This window comes from Cervus elaphus, chromosome 30 (genome assembly GCF_910594005.1).
Source record: "Cervus elaphus chromosome 30, mCerEla1.1, whole genome shotgun sequence".
Classification (NCBI taxonomy): domain Eukaryota; kingdom Metazoa; phylum Chordata; class Mammalia; order Artiodactyla; family Cervidae; genus Cervus; species Cervus elaphus.
The window spans coordinates 86,046,584-86,067,134 of NC_057844.1; the positions used below are offsets into that span (position 1 = coordinate 86,046,584).

Sequence of the window (20,551 nt, forward strand, 5' to 3'; positions counted from 1 at the left end):
GTGAAATAACTCAGACAAAGATAAATACTATATGATATCACTCATATGTAGGCTCTAAAACAGAAAACTAGTGAATAAAACAACAACAAAAAATGACCCACAGATACAGAGAACAGTTTACCAGTGGGGAGAGCAGAGGAAGGAGGGGCAAGATAGGGGTAGTGGGTTAAGAGGTGCAAACTATGGTGTGCAAAACATTTAAGCTACAAGGATATATTGTACAACACAAGGAATATAACCAGCATTTGACAGTAACTATGAATGGAATATAACCTTTAAAAGTTATGAATCACTATGTTGCACACCTGTAACTTATGTAATATTGTTGTAATGATAATGTAACTGATGTAATACTGTACATCAACTATACTTCGATTAACAATAAGGAAAAGTGGCTGAATGGAGTGACACATTTGCTCATCAGGAGGTCACCACGTGCCTCTGTACGGAAGGCACTCCAGGCGTCAGCAACGCAGGTGAGGAGAGCAGACCAGCCCGACTTCAGAGGCCTCAGTGCTCTTCCTTTCCCACAAAAGGAATGGAGACCCTTGAGAGCTCACAGGCTTCCTCAAATCCTCTACATCACAAGTGGCAGAATCAGTCCCCCTAAATCAGGAAATCTTAACCCAAAACCTGTGGGTGCTCTTGTGACATTGTTGTCCTTCTGACCATCGGTAGCTTCCATAAATTGGGATCATGATATTATGAAAAAGCCTACTGTACACTTCTGTGGAATGGTCTATATAAGCTTTCATCAGATCCTCAAAGGAATAACTTTTCAGAAGATAAAATTTTTATATATTAGGCTGTCAGTAATCTGGCTTAAGACTTAAGTATTAAAAAAACTAAGATCATGGCATCTGGCCCCATTACTGCATAGCAAATAGAAGAGGAAAAGGTGAAAGTAGTGAGAAATTTCCTCTTCTTGGGCTCCAGAATCACTGCGGACAGTGACTGCAGCCATGAAATCAGAAGACAATTGCTTCTTGGCAGGAAAGCGATGACAAACCTAGACAGTGTGTTGAAAAGCAGAGACATTACTCTGCCAACAGTTGATGGCTTTGAACTGTGGTGCTGGAGTAGACTCCTGAAAGTTGCAGCAAGGAGATCAAAACACTCAATCTTTTTTTTTTTTTTTCAATTATTTTTGTTAGTTGGAGGCTAATTACTTCACAACATTGCAGTGGGTTTTGTCATACATTGACATGAATCAGCCATGGAGTTACATGTATTCCCCATCCCGATCCCCCCTCCCACCTCCCTCTCCACCCGATTCCTCTGGGTCTTCCCAGTGCACCAGGCCCGAGCACTTGTCTCATGCATCCCACCTGGGCTGGTGATCTGTTTCACTATAGATAATATACATGCTGTTCTCTTGAAACATCCCACCTCGCCTTCTCCCACAGAGTCCAAAAGTCTGTTCTGTACATCTGTGTCTCTTTTTCTGTTTTGCATATAGGGTTATCATTACCATCTTTCTAAATTCCATATATATGTGTTAGTATACTGTAATGGTCTTTATCTTTCTGGCTTACTTCACTCTGTATAATGGGCTCCAGTTTCATCCATCTCATTAGAACTGATTCAAATGAATTCTTTTTAATGGCTGAGTAATATTCCATGGTGTATATGTACCACAGCTTCCTTATCCATTCGTCTGCTGATGGGCATCTAGGTTGCTTCAATGTCCTGGCTATTATAAACAGTGCTAGGATGAACATTGGGGTGCACATGTCTCTTTCAGCTCTAAATCAGTCAATCTTAAGGGAGATCAACCCTGAATATTCACTGGAAGGACTGATGCTGAAGCTCCAGTATTTTGGTCATCTGATGCAAACAGACGATTCATTGGAAAAGTCCCTAATGCTGGGAAAGACTGAGGGCAGAAGGAGAAGAGAGCGTCAGAGGATGAGATGGCTGGACGGCATCACCCGGGAGATAGTGAGGGACAGGGAGGCCTGGTGTGCTGCAGTCCATGGGGTCACAAAGAGTCGGACATGACTGGGTGACTGAACAACAACAATAATCCAGCGTTAAATTTTCTTCACAATCTTCTTGCCATAAACATAAAATGGAGCAATTCAATATTATTGGCAGAAACGATCACCTAAAGTGACCAAGGAGGCCCAAGCTATGCACTCTGAGCCTTTCCCATGGTGGAAAGGCCATGGGCTCCTGGTGGCAGTGCCAGAGCAGCTCACCCTAGACTCCCCTCCCTGCAGACAAGGGACAAGTCTTGTTACTAAAGGAGTCTGAGTCACTGTGTCTGTTTCTTTTGGTTTCAATGCATGAGAAACTTTGTTGCTTTGCTGTGATGATTTTCAGAGAGTGGCCCCCCAGGCCTCAGCAGCTCCTGGGGGTTTATTAGAAATGCATCCTCAAGCCCTGCCTCAGAACTGCTGGTACTCCCAGCTTCCAGCTGACTCTGAGCTGTTTGAGATGCTCACAGTAAGTTCTTTTTCTGCTTAAGTCAGGTAGAATTGGTTTCTGTTGCTTAAAACCAAGAATTTCAAAGGAAAACTGATTAATAGGGGAGTAAGGAAATTTGGAGAAAGGAAATTTGGGGAGATAAGTTACATTGCCCTGAGTAAAAATTCCACTAATATTCAGGGATGAAAATCTAGCAGCTTATGCCCTATGGTGGAAAATGACTAATGACCAGTGGTCACCTAAAACAAACTGTTCATCGGGACCGGGTTTGAGGAAGCTGCGTTGGCACTGCCACAGAATAGTGTGAAAGGGAAAAGGAATCCAGGACTGTGGGCAGAGCAGCGACTTCTTACAGCACTGAAAGTTTTCAAACAGCACACACGGTGTCTAGTGTGCCCACTTTATAGACGTAAGAATGGGGACTTGCCGTGCAGATGCTAAAATAATTTATATCTTACAATCACAGGGTTGAAATAGCCACAAAATGCCTGTGTGGAAGTTGGGTCAATAATCTGGAAAGAATGAGACTATCTATCAGAACTGAGGTACTTAGCCCCAGACCCACAGACACCACTTGAGGGCCACCCCGCCATGCCATTCCCCCCACCAAGGAGGCTGGTTTTCTTCTGCTCCCCCTCCCCACCACCATCTCAGATCTGAAGTAGCCAGTAACAAAGTCAATGTCTAGAGGAGGCCGCTTCCAACCAAAGGAACAAGCACTGTACTAACTGACACCTACAAACGTGAGGGGAGCACATGCAGGCATGGGTTCCCAGTGTCAGGTTCTAAACTAGAAAGAAGAGAGGGCTGGGTTGGGCTGAATTTATGGTGTGGTGGTTTAAACATCAGTTCTAGTTGTTTACTCAACTGGTCATCCTAAATTCAGTGGTGGCCAAGTGAAGTTCGAGTTTGGCACAGGGAATCTAGCGAGGTACTCTTCAAGCCCAGACAGGTGCCTCTATCTGGGAGGAATCCACAGAGCTCAGGTAAAAGATAACTGAAAAATTATGAAATTTTGTGTGAAAGTGAAAGTCGTTCAGTCCTGTCCGACTCTTTGTGACCTCATGGACTATTAAGTCCATGGAATTCTCCAGGCCAGAAAACTGGAGTGGGTAGCCCTTCTCCAGGGGATCTTCCCGACCCAGGGATCCGAACCCAGGCCTACCGCACTGCAGGTGGATTCTTTACCAGCTGAGACACTAAGGAGCGCAGATACTCACTGGACCACCAGGGAAGTCCGAAAAGTTTTCTTTTAAAGCTATTAAGTCTGGTCAAATGTATGGATCATTTTGCTACAAAAACAAAAACCTGAAAATTTCCTAGAACGAACCCGTTACTATTTAAAGTTAGAATATTTCCAGAAATTAAAAGGACAGACAATATTTAGAATTTGGCGTGAAAGTGAGGATAAAATAAAAAATAAAGGAATAGACTAGAGATGCCTGCAACTGAGGTAATGGATGCCATCTGTTCTCACACGGAAACCCAGCGGCCAGCCGCTTTCAGGAACTGTCAACGGAAAAGAACTCGGGCAAAGGCAGAGAGAAGCCCAGGACTCAGCGGGAAGCACAAAGGCTTAGGCGGACCGGCCGCAGCCCCGCCAGCCCCCGGAGCTTCGGGGCGCGGCCGGGGCGGGAGGCGCGTCATTTCCGGGCGCGGGAGGGCTGCCGGGGGCCGCAGCGCTCCGCAAGAGGCGCCTGAGACCAGCGATCCGATTGGTCTGCGCGGGGGGCGCGGCGCCAAAGTCGCGTGAGCGCGCGCCCGCCCGTCCTGGGGGCGCGCGCACGTTCGCGCGTCCGTAGCCCGCGCCTGCGCCTCGCCGCCATTCGGGAGGCCGCCGAGCCGCAGGCCTTGGCGGAGCCGCCGGGACCGCGAGCTTCCCCCTCTTTTCTCGCCCGGACGCCGGCCGCGGCCCGCTGGTGAGGAGCGCGGCGGGCGGGGAGGGCCGTCCCCGGACCGCTGCCCCGAGGAGGCTTGGGCCTGCCGCCGACGAGGGCCCCGGGCGCGGCCGCGGGCCGGGTGGGGCCGCGGGGCTTGGGGCGGGAGCCGTGCGTCATCCCGCCCGAGGTCGGAAACGTTTTGTTTCCAAACCGCGCTGCGGCGACGGAACCCGGGCCCACGAGCTCCTGGTTCTGGAGGCGGTTTTCTCTGCCCCTAGGCTGTGTGGGCTTTGTCATTACTGCCGCTTGGAAGTCAGGGGGCAGCCCGCGGAGTGGGGTGGTGTGTATCTGATAATTAAGCAACAAAAAGCCGTTTAAAAGTGGGCAAAGGACTTCAGTGGGTATTTCTCCTGAGGAGGTGTGCAGATGGCCCCAGAGCGCATCGAAGGATGACTCTTAGCTATCAGCGTTGTGAAAATGGAAGCCAGCATGCGATACCGCTTCACACTCGCTAGTATTGGTTAAAAAAAAAAAAAAAATCCGAAGTGTTGATGAGGACCTGGAGAAATTGGAACAGTCCTGCTCTGCTGTCTGGGAAGTGAAATGATTGCGGCTATCAGCTATGGAATATGGTTTAGAAATTACCATTTGAAGTTACCAGTATGATCCAGCAGTTCCGCTCCTAGGTATAAATTCCAAAGTATTGAAAACAGAGACCCAGGTACTTGTACACCAGTGTCCATAGCAGCCTTATTCAGAGTAGCCAAAAAGAGGGCTTCTCTGGTGGCTCAGTGAGGAAAAAAATCTGGCTGCAATACGGGAGACCTGGGTTCGATCCCTGGGTTGGGAAGATTCCCTCGTGGAGGGCATGGCAACCCACTCCAGTATTCCTGCCTGGGGAATCCCTGTGGACAGAGGAGCCTGGTGGGCTGCAGTCCATGGGGTGGCAAGGAGTCGGACACGACTGAGTGACTAAGTACAGCACAGTCTTTGTTCAACCGGAGTAGCTAAAGGAGCTAACAATCTACATGACTGTCAACAGATGAGTGGGAAAAAAGTGGTGGTATGTACAGTGGACTGCTGCATATCCTTGAAAAAATGAAATTACGATGCATGCTTCAGTATATACATGCTAAGTAAAACAAGCCAGGCACAAAACCCCCAACATTTTATGATTCCTCTCAAAGAGGGAATTGTTGAATGGGTATAGAATTTCTGTTTGTGATGATGAAGATTTTGGAAATGGATAATGGAAACGGCCGTACAACATTGTGTATGTACTTAACGCCACTAGATCATGCATTTAAAAAGGGTAAGTTTGAATGGTATATTCATTTTTAAAGTGGTAAGAAGAATGGTAAAGTTCATGCTATATTTTATCACAGTTTTAAAAAATATATACAAGAAAGCTAAACTACAGAGACGGGTTGTGAGGAACACGGAGTTGTTAGAGCAGTGAAAGTAGTTTGTGAGGGTCTGCGAGAGATACGTGACAGGGTGTGTTTGTGAAACCCGTTTGAACTGTACAACATATGGAGTGATGCCTGTTGCAGACTATGGGCTTTAGTTAACAGTAACGTATTTGTTTATCGGTTGTAACAAATTTACCAGTGTTAATAATAGAAATGATGGGCAGAGGAGGAAAGGAGGTATATGAGAACACAGAACTTTTTGTTCAATTTTTTTTAAAACCTAAAACTTCTCTGAAGTTTAATATTTTTTAAAAAATAAGCAAAGGTGAAGAGCAGTGCTACTGTGTATATACGTTGTTATTTAGCCACTAAGTCATGTCAGACTCTGGGACCCCATGGACTGTAGCCTGCCAGGTTCCTCTGTCCATGGAATTTCCCAGGCAAGAATACTGAAGTGGGTTGCTGTTTCCTTCTCCAGGGGTTCTTCTGAATGTTTGATAAATTTCATGTAATTGCTTTTGACCCATTTACTGGCCTTTCAAGATCTTAATAAATTCTACTATATTAATTTGGTTGAGGATAGATAGCAGAACATTATTGTGGTACTTCATCAGATGCTGACTAGTTGCCCGACCTTGAGCAAGATATTAATGTGTAGGTTTCAATTTCTTTTAACTGTAAAGTTTGCTTATTCCTGTAGCATAAAAATCTATGCTTCAGGATTCGACAAATTCTTGGCAAGCATTTTCACCTCCTGCGGGTTGTGCAAGCATTTTCCCTGCAAAAAGTTGTTGAGATGCTTGAAGAAGTGGTAGTTGGTTGGCGAGAGGTCAGGTGAATATGATGGATGAGGCAAAACTCCCTAGCCCAGTTCATTCAACTTCTGAAGCATTGGTTGTGTGACATGTGGTTGGATGTTGTTTTGGAGAAGAATCGGACCCTTTCTGTTGACCGGTGCCAGCTGCAGGTGTTGCAGTTCAGGGTACATCTCATGAATTTGCTGAGCATACATCTCGTGTAATGATTTCGCCGGGATTCAGAAAGCTGTAGTGGATCAGATGTGCAGCAAACCACCGAATGATGACCATGAGCTTTTTTTGGTGCAAGTTTAGCTTTGGGAAGTGCTTTGGAGCGTCTTCTCAGTTCAAGCACTGAGCTGGTCATCGTTGGTTGTTGTATAAAATATACTTTTTGTTTCACATCATAATCTGATGGAGAAATGAATCATTGTTGCATAGAATAAGAGAAGACGACACTTCAAAACGATGAATTTTTAGATTTGTGGTCAGCTGATGAGCTTGTCACTTATCAAGCCTTTTCACCTTTCCCCTTTGCTTCAGATTCTGAACAGCTGTAGAGTGGTTGATGTTGAGTTTTTTGGCAACTTCTAGTGTAGTTGTGAGAGGATCAGTTTCGATGATCGTCTCAATTGATCATTGTCAACTTTGGTGGCTGGCCACTGCACTCCTCATCTTCCAAGGCTCTTGTCTCCTTTGCAAAACTTCTTGAACCACCACTGCAGTCTAGTTTCATTAGCAGATTCTGGACCAAATGCATTGTTGATGCTGCAAATTGTCTCTGGTGCACTTTATGACCCATTTTGAACTCGAATTAAAAAACCACTTGAATTTGCATTTTGTCTAACATCATTGCCCTAGTCTAAAATAAGCAGCAAGTAATGTCATTAGCAAAAAAAGCCATAAAGTGAGAAATGCATGTTAAAATGATGTATATCGTGACTACATTTATTTAAGAATGTATTCCAATATCAAACAGCAAAGTTCAACAATGCAAAACCACACTTTTTCATCAGTGTAATACTTTAATGGCTGCAGTCAAAATCCACACTGATTTTAATGCCCAAGAAAATAAAATCTGTCACAGCTTCCACTTTCTCTCCTTCTGTTTACCATGAAGTGATGGGACTGGCTGTCATGATCTTAGTTTTTTGAATGTTGTCAAGCCAGTTTTTTCACTCTTCTCTTTCACCCACATCAAGAAACTCTTTAATTCTTCTTCGTTTTCTGCCATTAGAGTGGTATCATCTGTATATCTGAGGTTGTTGATAATTCTCTGGCAGTCTTGATTCTAGCTTGTGATTCATCCAGTCCAGCATTTTGCCTGATGTACTCTCTGTATATAATTCCATAGTGGATCACTAAATTGAAACTCAATGAGGGAGGTGTCGTGGATATTATCTACCGTAATCTTTGGTGTCATTTTATTAATGTCTAGGCTTTGGATTGGACCCCTGTTGTTGTTGGAAGGGGCAGAATAGTGAGAGAAATTATCAGAATTCTATTATAGAGGGCACAGATTTTCACAGTGAAGTAATTTTGATTACCCTTCTTTTTGCTTTTTTCAGGTTCAACTTCTCATCTTTGTCCTTCATGTACTATACATTGTTTTCTGTGGTCTAGTCAAAAAGCCATGTACACTTGCCTGCCCTTTGAAGACCGCTTTAAAGAATTCTTCTAAGACAACTGGTAAGTCTGCTAATGAAAAAACATGTTGGTCTATATTTCTTCCCTGTTCTAAAAGTACTTGTCCTTAATTGATACAGTGATATTCTAGCAGCATTGCTTTGCATATATTTTTGTGTGCTTTTAATATTTCTCATTTTCTAACATTTAAGAGAATATTTTATGATGAGTGCATTTTTTAAAAGTGCTTGGAGTTCTTAAGGGAAAACATTAAAAGCCTCCATACCCATATTGATAGTGGTATATGAACATGTATTAATTATGTCGGTTACAAAATCTGTTTTAGCAGTTGTTGGATCCATGCTAAGAAGGGCATACCAGATATAACTGGTGGAGAATAGAATAGAGTCCAGAATAGAATCACAAAACTTAGTAATTGCTAAATGGAATGCTGCATGTCAAGAAAAGAACATTATATGTCATTGATTACATGTGTAATCAATGTTGAGATGAGAACTATTTTTTGGGGTCAAAAACGGGCTGGATACCAGAGAATTAAAGATACAAATATGTAAGAAGAGAATGAAGTTATCATAGGAAAAATAATGAGTTATTAAAAAAATATTTGAGTGAGAAGGCATAATTTAAAACACAGTCATAAGATAAACGGTTTTAAGTTTTTAATTTTTGTGTAAACCAGTTGCATTGGGTTGGCCAAAAAGTTCTTCTGGATTTTCCCATGATATGTTACAGAAAACCTGAATGAACTTTTTGGCCAACCCAATATAAATAGTTTAGGAAAAAAATAAAAAGTCAAATAAAGTCAAGAGACAAATGGTAAATTGAGAAGATAGTTTCCATAAAATGGCTGATTTTATACACAAAGACTATTTACAAATAATTAAGAAAAATGCATAAAGTCCATCCTAGAAAAAAGATATACATGTGGCTGATAAAAAGGGAAGATACTTAGTCTTTCTCATTAAAGAATGTTAAAACAATAGTGAGATGTCAGTTTTCACCTAAGGAGTAGCAAGGATTTGAAGTTTAATGATCCTCTGATGATGAGGGAGTTGGGATTTATTGAATTACTCCTCACATAGACACAGTTGGTATATAAAGTATGTAATAGTACTGCAGGTTTTTGAGAGTTTGGTAAAACATCAGTTTCAGTTGCAAAGAGCCTTCAAAACATTTCTAGGAATTTCCCCTACAAAAATATCCTCATGTTCAAAGATCTGTATGAGGAATTTCAGTGCTTAGCCTGTATGTAAAGATACCCTAGGAAATGCCTTCTAATTAGCAGAACTCCTGAAATCTGTATGTGCCCTTACTGTACAAACAGAAACTTGGTCCAGTTGCTTTCAGAATCACCAAAACATGTTCCTCTCACTTCCCTGGAGTCTGGCCCTGTTGTTTCTCCTGAGCCACAGACTTCTCTTCCTTAAATGGAAGCTTATTGCAGAAAAATATGTTTAATACTTCATTTGTATAGAATGTATTTGTGCCCTTTTGTGAACATAGAACTTCTCTTTAGTGATACATAAGTACAGTGACTACCCCTGGGAAGTGATACTGTGTGAATGTCTTGTCAGCATGAATGAGTATGTGAGTTTCTCTTAACTTTTACTGCCTAAGAAGATTAGCTTACAAGTTTAAAAGTCCTGTTTTCTGGCAAACAAGTTGCCTCCAGGGTGTCCTCCATCTGAATCGCTGTTTTTGACAAGCCCCTCACGCCTTGTAAGGTCTCTGCTGAGAGCCTTCTCTGTCCTGTCCTCCACATTCGTATCTTCTCAGCTGACGCAAGCACCACATTGTAAGACTCGCCTGAAACCCAAACACCTAGGAGAGCATAGGGCACAGGATAATTAACTCATTAAATGAATGGGTCAAAATACATTAGGATGTTTAAAGCATTACAAGATATGTTGACTTCTTTTTTTAAAGTTGTCTTTTCGTAGTTAGATTTAGTTTAACAAGCACTTTGTAAAGTGGGTCTAAAGTTTCTTGCTCTGCCTGAATAGCCTAGCTTTTAACTTTGACGTTTGCTTAGCCTTTGTGTGCTAACAGCTTGTTGATTCGGGGTATTAGAGTTAAAGTGTAAGGCACATGCAGTAGATAATTCTGGAATCAAGCTTGGGTTCCTGATAGTCTTATAACCTGGGTAATTGACTTTGAACATTAGGTTCGTCATCTGTAGAGGAAAATAATATTGGAGTCATATTGTTAGGATTAAATGAGATGATATATGTAAAAATAGCAGAGTTCCTGGAACTTGGTTAAAAATTAGTTATATTTTTCCCTTCTCTTCACAGTCTTTATAGAGATATTATATAATAAATGCACGTGCCATTCTAGACTTAAAGTTTTTCAAGTATACAATGGACTAGAAATAGCATTTCATTCAAAATTATGATCCCTGAAAATCATTCATTTATTTCTCCTTTGTCGCAGCACTGTTCTTAAAGAATAAAATCGTGTATGTTAGAAAAATGGAAGTATTCCAGGAACTTCGTAAGACGTCGGCACGTTTGGAGTGTGACCACTGCAATTTCAGAGGCACAGATTATGAAAATGTACAAATCCACATGGGTACCATCCATCCAGAATTTTGTGATGAAATGGATGCCGGTGGGTTAGGTAAAATGATATTTTACCAGAAAAGTGCAAAGCTGTTTCACTGCCATAAATGCTTTTTTACCAGCAAGATGTACTCTAATGTATACTATCACATCACATCCAAACATTCGGCCACAGAGAAATGGAATGAGAAACCAAAAAATCAGTTCAACAAAGAAGCAGAACCTGTGAAAAGCCCCCCTCTTCCTGAACACCAGAAAACAGCCTCCAGTTCAGCAGAGCTCCTGAAACCTGTCCCTGCCCTTTCTATAGAAACACAGAAACTTGGCCCAGTTACGTCTCCAGAATCACCAGAACCTGCTCCTCTTCCTTCCTTGGACTCTCAGAAGCCTGCCCCCGTTGTTTCTCCTGAGCCACAGACACCTTCTCTTCCTTCTCCTGAGCCTCCAAAACCGGCCCCTGTTTCTTCTGAACTTCCAAAACCAGCCCCTCTTGTTTCTGAATCTCAGAAACTAGTCCCTGTTCCTTCTTCAGAACCACAGAAACTTGCTCCTGTGTCTCCTGAACCAGTAAAGGCCACTCTGACTAATCCCAAAGCCCAGAAACACTCCCATTTCCCAGAAACATTGGTGCTGCCTTCAGCCCCATCCCCCGAGTCACCAGTACTAGCTGCCTCCCCAGAACCTTGGGGACCGTCCCCAACTGCATCTCCGGAGTCTCGGAAGCCAGCCCGGACTGTCTCCCCTGAGCCAAGGAAGCTGTCCCCATCAGCGTCTCCTGAACCTTGGAAGCCGTTCTCTGCTGTCTCCCCAGAGCCTCGGAGGCCAGCCCCACCTGTGTCACCAGGCTCTTGGAAGCCAGGGCCACCTGGATCCCCCAGGTCTTGGAAATCCAGTCCATCAGCAGCATCAGGGCCTTGGAAGCCAGCTAAACCTGCTCCATCTGTGTCTCCTGGACCTTGGAAACCAATTCCTTCTGTATCACCTGGACCTTGGAAACCGGCTCCATCTGTGTCCCCCGCCTCCTGGAAGTCTTCATCAGTCTCTTCTGGTTCCTGGAAATCTCCTCCTGCATCTCCTGAGTCCTGGAAGTCTGGCCCACCGGAGCTGCGAAAGACTGCTCCCACCTTGTCACCTGAACACTGGAAGACAGTTCCTCCAGTGTCTCCTGAGCTTCGCAAACCAGGCCCAACACTGTCCCCAGAGATCCGGAGTCCAGCAGGATCTCCAGAACTCAGAAAGCCCTCAGGGTCTCCAGAGCTTTGGAAATTTTCTCCTGATCAGCGGAAAACATCTCCTGCTTCAGTTGATTTTCCTGAGTCCCAGAAAAGTTCCCGTGGTGGTTCCCCTGATCTCTGGAAGTCTTCCTTCTTCATCGAACCTCAGAAACCTGTCTTCCCTGAGATCCGGAAACCAGGTCCTTCTGGGCCATCTGAGTCCCCAAAAGCAGCCTCTGATATCTGGAAGCCTGTTCTCTCTATCGATACTGAGCCTAGAAAGCCTTCCCTGTTTTCTGAGTCTGCTAAAGCCGCCCCTCCTGCTTCTCCTGAACCACGAAAACGTGCTCTTTTTCCAGAGCCCCGGAAGCATGCCCTTTTCCCTGAACTTCCAAAATCTGCCATCTTCTCGGGGTCTCAGAAGGCAGTTGAGCTTGGTGATGAACTCCAGGCAGATGCCATAGATGATCAAAAGTGCGATGTTTTAGTTCAGGAAGAACTAATGGCTACACCTAAGAAACTCTTAGAAGACACTTTATTTCCTTCCTCAAAGAAGCTCAAGAAAGACAACCAAGAGAACTCTGATGCTGAGCTTAGTAGCAGTGAGTATATAAAAACAGATTTGGATGCGATAGATAGTAAGGGCCAAGAATCAAGCAGTGATCAAGAGCAGGTTGATGTAGAATCTATTGATTTTAGTAAAGAGAACAAAATGGACATTACTAGTCCAGAGCAGTCCAAAAATATATTGCAGTTTACTGAAGAAAAAGAGGCTTTTATCTCTGAAGAAGAGATTGCAAAATACATGAAGCGTGGAAAAGGAAAGTATTATTGCAAAATTTGTTGCTGTCGTGCTATGAAAAAAGGTGCTGTTTTGCATCATTTGGTTAACAAGCATAATGTCCATAGTCCTTACAAATGTACAATTTGTGGAAAAGCTTTTCTTCTGGAATCTCTCCTTAAAAATCATGTAGCTGCTCATGGGCAAAGTTTGCTTAAATGTCCACGTTGTAATTTTGAATCAAATTTTCCAAGAGGCTTTAAGAAACATTTAACTCATTGTCAAAGCCGGCATAATGAGGAAGCAAATAAAAAGCTGATGGAAGCTCTGGAACCTCCACTGGAGGAGCAGCAAATCTGATTTTTAAACATGGTGTGGATATGTGCTCTACAGAGTTTATTGAACCCATTTGTTGAAAGTATCAGTTAGAAAGCCTAGTTGGGTCAGTAGGTATTGATGTTTATGGTGTACTGTGTTTGTCTCAGTAGTGTGACAAAAAATAAGTGTTATTTTTTTTCCTTGGTCTCTTGTTTATGTGGCTGTTGTATAAGTCAATAAATGCATATTGTATATTCCACATGGGTAAAATTTCTCTAATTTCTTTAGTATATTTGAGTAATGCGAAGAGGTAGGTGTTCTATATAACAAGACTAAGTCATACACAGTTTGAAACATCTAGTTAAATCTTTTTGTGCAACTAATTTCGGACAATGGAAATTATTCGTTAGAATGTTTAAGAATTAGGCATGAAAATTCTGAGAAGTTTTCTTTTTAAGTGTGTTTTCAGATCATAAAAATTATTTTAAAGTTTCTATTTGGTCATAAAATATTAGTTTAGTAATCTTGAACCACTTTTAGGTGTTTATTAGCTTTTATGTCATGGAAATTTGGAGTCTCAGGGTTGCTGATTTTCTGCTAAAAGGGGAAATTGAGTCAGTTTAAAATACAGTTTGCAGTCTTCTGTAGGAAGCTGAGAAACAAGCGCGTGATTTTAGGCCTTGCCCTTAGTTGATTCCTTTGGCGTCTTCCATTCTGTCCCCCAGCCCCAGGATCTGGCCCTTCCCTCCCCCGTGAGCGCATACCAGCAGGTGATCCTTACTTGCCAAATGTGTTAAGAGTTGCACCTCCTCCTGGGCCTTACGCACCATCTTTCGAGGCTTCAGACCAGGGTCATGAGCAGAACCGAAAGTCTTCCAGATTCACCACAAAAAGTTTTATAAATAAACATTGTATAAGAATACGTCAGTTCTGTGTTTTTCACAGTTGTTACTGTAAGTACTTGGTGCCTGTTTATGGATTGTTTTATTCTAAAATATTTTGTCAAATGTGTATCAACCAAATTAAAAACAAAGGCTTTCATGTTAGCAACATATTCCTGTGTGTTTTCTTTTGTGTAATTTTCATATTATGATACCAAATTCCATTATTTCCAGTTTCCACTTGTTTTCACACTGATTTTCGTATCTGGAGCAGCGTTTTCTAAGCTCTGTTTTCTCAGAGTGGTCAGGTAGGTGCAGGGACTGTACAGTTGTCCGTCTGTGTCCACAGAGCATTAGTTCCAGGACACCCTGCCGATACCAAGATCTAGGGATGCTCAAGGCTCTTAAAAGCATTTAGTGTTTGTATATAACCTGTGCACATCCTCCCATACTTTAAATCATCTCTAGATAACTTGCAGTGCCTAACACAATGTAAGTGCATTGTAAATAGTTACCAGCAAGTGGCAAATTCAAGTTTTGCTTTATGGGACTTTCTGGAAATTTTTTCTAATATTTTTGACCCATAATTGGTTGAATCCATGAAAGTGGAAACCATGGATGCATGAGGCCTAGCTTCACGAGGCTTTGCATGAAAATTCTCATCAATCCACATTAGCCTATTAAAGGTCACTTAATCCTGGTGGTGGTCAATCCTGACTGCTTCATTTAAACAATAGGAAGCATTTAGTGTCATAAGGATTCTGATTTGTAGCCAGGAATGAGATACTGGCTTTTATCAAGCTGTTCGCAGGCACTTGAAAGGAGTGCTTGTTTGATGGAATTCGAGTGCATACACCGATTGGGAATGCGATGCTTAGGTAATGCTGGAAGGTCTCATAAACTCCAGACCTGTCACTTCAGAGAGCATTGGTCTGGCAGGGAAGGCACTGCTTGATGGGATTGTTGGTTTACACTGGGCAGCTTAACAACAAGCTTGGGAGTTGTGGAGTTGACTCCTAGACGTAATGCCGACAGGTAGGAGGGGCAAGGTGTCTTAGATGTAGCTGTCTTATATGCTGACTTGATTAAAATTACGAGTAGAAAAACAAGGGACCTCCAGTGCCCAGAAACCGTTTTGAAGCCTGCAATCAAAACAACCACGTCTGAGCATGTAACAGCATGCAACAGGTTCTTCGGAGTCAAAATTTTTTTGGTGCAGGCTTCTCAGAGAGTCCTCCGTATGTCTGCTCAAGGGGAAGCTAGCTAGATCCTATAACTTGGCATCTCGTGTGGGTTTTTAATAATACTATCATAAGATAGATTTGGCGCTAGGTTAAGTAGTTGTATTGCATGTGTAGTTTTGGCATTAAGGCCTTAATTTTAGTTGAGTAAACCGCCATGTTCTTGGCTCACCTCAGTTGTAGCTTCCCAGTTTTTTCTCCTTTTACCTTAAAGGGGTAAACTGTGTCCTTAGTTTAGAACCTATTTATTTTTTGTTTATGTATTTTTGGCTGTGTAAGAATTTCCACAGTTGTGATCCACACAGTCAAAGGCTTTAGTAGGCAATGAAGCAGAATTGGTGGTTTTTCTGGAATTCTCTTGCTTAGCACTGGTTTTACAGTTGTTTTGGGAAACAGCCACAAGGCGGCAGCATTTATTCATGCCCATCTCTGGTTTCCAGGACAAGCAGAGCCTTAGGGAAAACCCTGTTTATCCAGGTTTCTCCGGCTGAGCCCTGCCCTGGAGCCCTGTTGGTCAGGCACTGAACTGATTGTGACTTTACCCTTCTGATCTCAAAGAAATGAGATTTCTTTGAGGAACAAATACAGATTGCCGTTAGACACATGAAAAATGCTCAGCATCCCTATCAGTTCAGTTCAGTCGCATGGATCTTAGGAAATTCTGGAGGAATATATCAAAAAGGACAGGGGTTTCCCAGGTCAGATTAGAGATGTAAAGAGCCTGTCTGCTAATGCTGGAGATGTAAGTTCAATCCGTGGGTGGGGAAGATGCACTGGAGAAGGCCATGGCAGCCCACTGCAGTATTCTTCCCTGAAAAACTATGGACAGAGGAGCCTGGCAGGCTACAGTCCACAGGGTCCACAGAATCAAACACAACTGAAGCAACTTATCATGCATGCATGCGTATCAGAAGAACATGCTTTGTCTTAAATTGCGTTAAGAAACTTACATGCATCTCTAAGAAAAATGAAAATACATCAGAAATAAGGAAAGGCTTAATTAACCTTCAAAACATTTGCACAGCAAAGGAAACCTTAAAAGAAATCCTAGAAGAAAAAGATAACCCTCAGAATAGGAAAAATATTGGCAGACAGAGACATCCACAAGGAATTTGTCTCCAAACACAAAAACAGCACGTGCAGCTCCATATCAGAAATACAAACAACTTCCCTCCATCCAATAAATAAATAAATAGATAAAAGGGCCAGAGTACAAAATGAGATTTCTTTGAGGAACAAATACACATTGCCGTTAGACACGTGAAAAACGCCCAGCGTCCCTATCAGTTCAGTTTAGTCACTCAGTCGTGTCCGACTCTTTGTGACCCCATGGACTGCAGCACACGAGGCTTCCCTGTCCATCACCAACTCCTGGAGCTTGCTCAAACTCAAGTCTATCGAGTTAGTGATGCCATCCAACCATCTCATTCTCTGTTGTCCCCTTCTCCCCACACCTTCAATCTTTCCCAGCATCAGGGGCTTTTCCAATGAGTCAGTTCTTTGCATCAGGTGGCCAAAGTATCGGAGTTTCAGCTTCAGCATCAGTCCTTCCAATGAACACCCAGGACTGATCTCCTTTAGGATGGACTGGTTGGATCTCCCTGCAGTCCAAGGGACTCTCAAGAGTCTTCTCCAACACCACAGTTCAAAAGCATCAATTCTTCTGTGCTTTATGGTTCAACTGTCACATCCATACATGACTACTGGAAAACCACAGCTTTGACCAGACAGACCTTTGTTGGCAAAATAATGTCTCTGCTTTTTAATATGCTGTCTAGTTTGGTCATAGCTTTTCTTCCAAGGAGCAAGTGTCTTTTCATATCATGGTTGTAGTCACCATCTGCAGTGATTTTGGATCCCAAGAAAATAAAATCTCTCCCTTTTCCCATTGGTTGCCCATCTATTTGCCATGAAGTGATGGGACTGGATGCCATGAGCTTAATTTTCTGAATGTTGCATTTTAAGCTGGCTTTTTCACTCTCTTTCACTTTGATTAAGAGGTTCTTCAGTTCCTCTTCATTTTCTGCCATAAGGGTGGTGTCATCTGCATATCTGAGGTTATCAATATTTCTTCTGGCAATCTTGATTCCAGCTTGTGCTTCATCCAGTCCAGCATCTTGCATGATGTACTCTGCATATAAGTTAAATAAGCAGGGTGACAATATACAGCCTTGACGTACTCCTTTTCCTATTTGGAACCAGTCTGTTGTTCCAGGTCCAGTTCTAACTGTTGCTTCTTGAGCTGCATACAGATTTCTCAGGAGGTAGGTAGGGTGGTCTGGTATTTCCATTTCTTTAAGAATTTTCCACAGTTTGTTTTGATCCACACAGTCAAAGGCTTTAGCGTAATCAGTGAAGGACAAGTAGATGTTTTTCTTGAATTCTAAATCCAGCTTGAATATCTGGGAGTTCTCGGTTCACATACTGTTGAAGCTTGGCTTGGAGAATTTTGGTCATTACTTTGCTAGTGTGTGAAATGAGTGCAATTGTGTGGTAGTTTGAACATTCTTTGGGATTGAAATGAAAATTGACTTTTCCAGTCCTGTGGCCACTGCTGAGTTGTCCAAATTTGCTGGCATATTGAATGCAACACTTTGACAGCATCATCTTTCAGGATTTAAAATAGCTCAGGTGGAATTCCATCACCTCCGCTAGCTTTGTTCATAGTGATACTTGCTAAGGCCCACCTGACTTCGCACTCCAGGACGTCTGACTCCAGGTGAGTGATCACACCATCGTGGTTATCTGTGTCGTGAAGATCTATTTTGTACAGTTCTGTGTATTCTTGCCACCTCTTCTTAATATCTTCTGCATCTGTTAGGTCCACACCATTTCTGTCCTTTATTGAGCCCAACTTTGCATGAAATGTTCCCTTGGTATTTCTAATTTTCTTGAAGAGATCTCTAGTCCTTCCCATTCTATTGTTTTCCTCTATTTCTTTGCACTGATCAGTGAGGAAGAAATTTTTGTCTGTTCTTGCTATTCTTTTGAACTCTGCTTTCAGATGGAGATATTCTTTCTTTTCTTCTTTGCCTTTAGCTTCTCTTCTTTTCTCAGTAAGGCCTCTTCAGAAAACCATTTTGCCTTTTTACATTTCTTCTTGGGGATTGTCTTGATCACCACCTCCTGTACAATGGTACAAACCTGTCCATTGTTCTTCAGGTGCTCTGTCTATCAGATCTAATCTGATTAGGGTCCCATTTCATTTCTATGCATTTGTATAGTTCACTGTCTATCATCTGTTGTCAAAAAAAACATTGTTTCATTAATTGAATGTTGCCAGCCTTTGTGAAACTGTTTTAGTCGAGAAGTATGCGTGCATTTGTGAGTGTTTCATCCAATTTGATTTAAATGCAAATGCTTATGCTAGTATCACAATGTTTTATATGCTGCTGCTTTGCACTGGGATAAAACATAGGGAAACGTAAGCCTTCAGGCGTGTTGCTCCTTTTTAGTGGTTAGGGTTAGGGATAAGGGTTAGGGTGTCGGGTTAGGGTTTAAAGTGTCAGGTTAGGGTTAGGGTGTCGGGTTAGGGTGTTGGGTTAGGGTTTCGGTTTAAGGTTAGGGTCCGGGTCAGGGTCAGGGTAGGATTAGGGTTAGGGATAGGGTTAGTGTTAGGGTGTCAGGTTAGGATTAGGGTTAGTGTGTCGGGTTAGTGCTTTAGGGTTAGGGTTAGGGTGGTTGGTTAGGGTTAGAGTTAGTGTTTGGGTGTTTAGGGTTAGGGTCAGGGTCAGGGTCAGGGTCAGGGGTTAGGGTTTAGGGTTAGGGTTAGGGTCAGGGTCAGGGTCAGGGGTTAGGGTTAGGGTCAGGGTCAGGGGTTAGGGTTAGGGTCAGGGTCAGGGTCAGGGTCAGGGTCAGGGGTTAGGGTTTAGGGTTAGGGTTGGGATTATTTTTAGGGTTAGGGGTTAGGGTTAGGTTTAGGAATAGGTTTCGTGTTTAAATTATACCTGGATGGTCTAGTGGTTTTCCCTACTTTCTTCGATTTAAATCTGAATTTGGCAATAGGAAGGTCATGGTGTGAGCCAACGTCAACTCCCGGTCTTGTTTTTGCTCACTGTATAGAGCTTCTCCATCTTTGTTGCAAAGAATATAATCGATCTGATTTTGGTGTTGGCCATCTGGTGATGTCCGTGTGTAGGGTCTTCTCTTGTGTTTTTGGAAGAAGGTGTTTACCAACTATCATTTGACAAAAGTCATCAATCATCTGTGATTACTCTCAATATACACGGAATAGTAAAAAACTTTCTTAGCCTGATAAAGGGCATATGAAAAAGCTATTTAATGATAAAATATTGAGTGCTTTTCCCCTAGGAGCTGAAAAAAAAAAAAAGCAAGATATCCAGTCATACCGTTTCTATTGAATCTTGTATTGGAGCTATAAACTGATTGCTGTAAGGTAATGATAGTACTTAAAAGGCCTAAAGTTCAAAAGTAAACAAAACTTAACAAAATTGTTAAGGCATCAGTTCAATCCACATTGATCTATAGATTTAGGGCAGTCCCAAACACAATCCCAGCAGACAGTTCTGTAAAAATTGATTCTAATATTTATATGTAAGCACAAATGACCTACAATATCTAAAGCAACTTTGGAAAAGAACAAGATTGGAGGATGTACATTAGCTGACCTCCAGACTTACTAGGAAGCAACAGTGATAAATGTGGTACTGGTCTACAACTGATAAACAGATTAAAGAAGAGAGAACCCATAAATAAATCACATGTTGATGGTAAGTCAAGTTTTGACAAAGGTGCTCCTGAAATCCAGAAGGGATCCAAAGGGATATGAATGTCTTCAATATCTGAAAGAGATATCCAATATCCAAAAGGTATAGGTATGTCTTCAGTAAATGATCCAGAAAAAGTGGATAGCCATATGGAAATAATTAACTTCAAACACTATCTAGTACCATACACAAAACTTAACTCAAGCTATATCATAAACTAAAATATGTTAAGTAAATCTATAAAAGTTTAAAAATAATAAGCATGATGTAATACCCTTGTAATGTGGATTTAGCAAAAGTTTTATAGACAAAACTAAGAAAGCAAGAACCATAGAAGAAAAAACATATATCAAACTTTGTGTAAAGTAAAACTTCGGCCATCAAAAGATATTTTAAAAATTAATAGGTAACCCAAAGACAGGGAAGAAACTTTTACAAACATGTATCTGATGAAAGACTGCTATATACAATACAGTTTTTTTTTTTTTTTACAATACAGTTTTAAAAACTCTTATAACTCAACAATTAACAGACAAAATCTATTAAATATGAGCAAAATATTTCAACAGACATTTGATAAAAGGAGAGATACTAATGACCAATAAGCACATGAAAAACTGCTCATGTTGGCAAAGTAATGTCTCTGCTTTTTAATACGCTGT

The 20,551-nt window shown here is 42.1% G+C and overlaps 1 protein-coding gene across 3 annotated transcripts; it reads left to right on the plus strand.

Moving 5' to 3' along the window:
* Window positions 1-4,093: 4,093 nt before the first annotated feature.
* On the plus strand, window positions 4,094-14,086 carry CHAMP1 (chromosome alignment maintaining phosphoprotein 1). Of its 3 annotated transcripts, none has more exons than XM_043891612.1 (3): window positions 4,094-4,349; window positions 8,088-8,208; window positions 10,600-14,086. In XM_043891612.1, the coding sequence occupies exon 3, from the start codon at window positions 10,638-10,640 to the stop codon at window positions 13,080-13,082; it is 2,445 nt and encodes an 814-aa protein (XP_043747547.1). In that variant the 5' UTR covers window positions 4,094-4,349; window positions 8,088-8,208; window positions 10,600-10,637; the 3' UTR covers window positions 13,083-14,086. The 3 variants fall into 3 exon arrangements, with proteins under 3 accessions (XP_043747547.1, XP_043747548.1, XP_043747546.1); XM_043891613.1 differs by lacking the exon at window positions 4,094-4,349 and adding an exon at window positions 4,381-4,996; XM_043891611.1 differs by lacking the exon at window positions 4,094-4,349 and adding an exon at window positions 5,005-5,622.
* The last annotated feature ends 6,465 nt before the right edge of the window (window positions 14,087-20,551 follow it).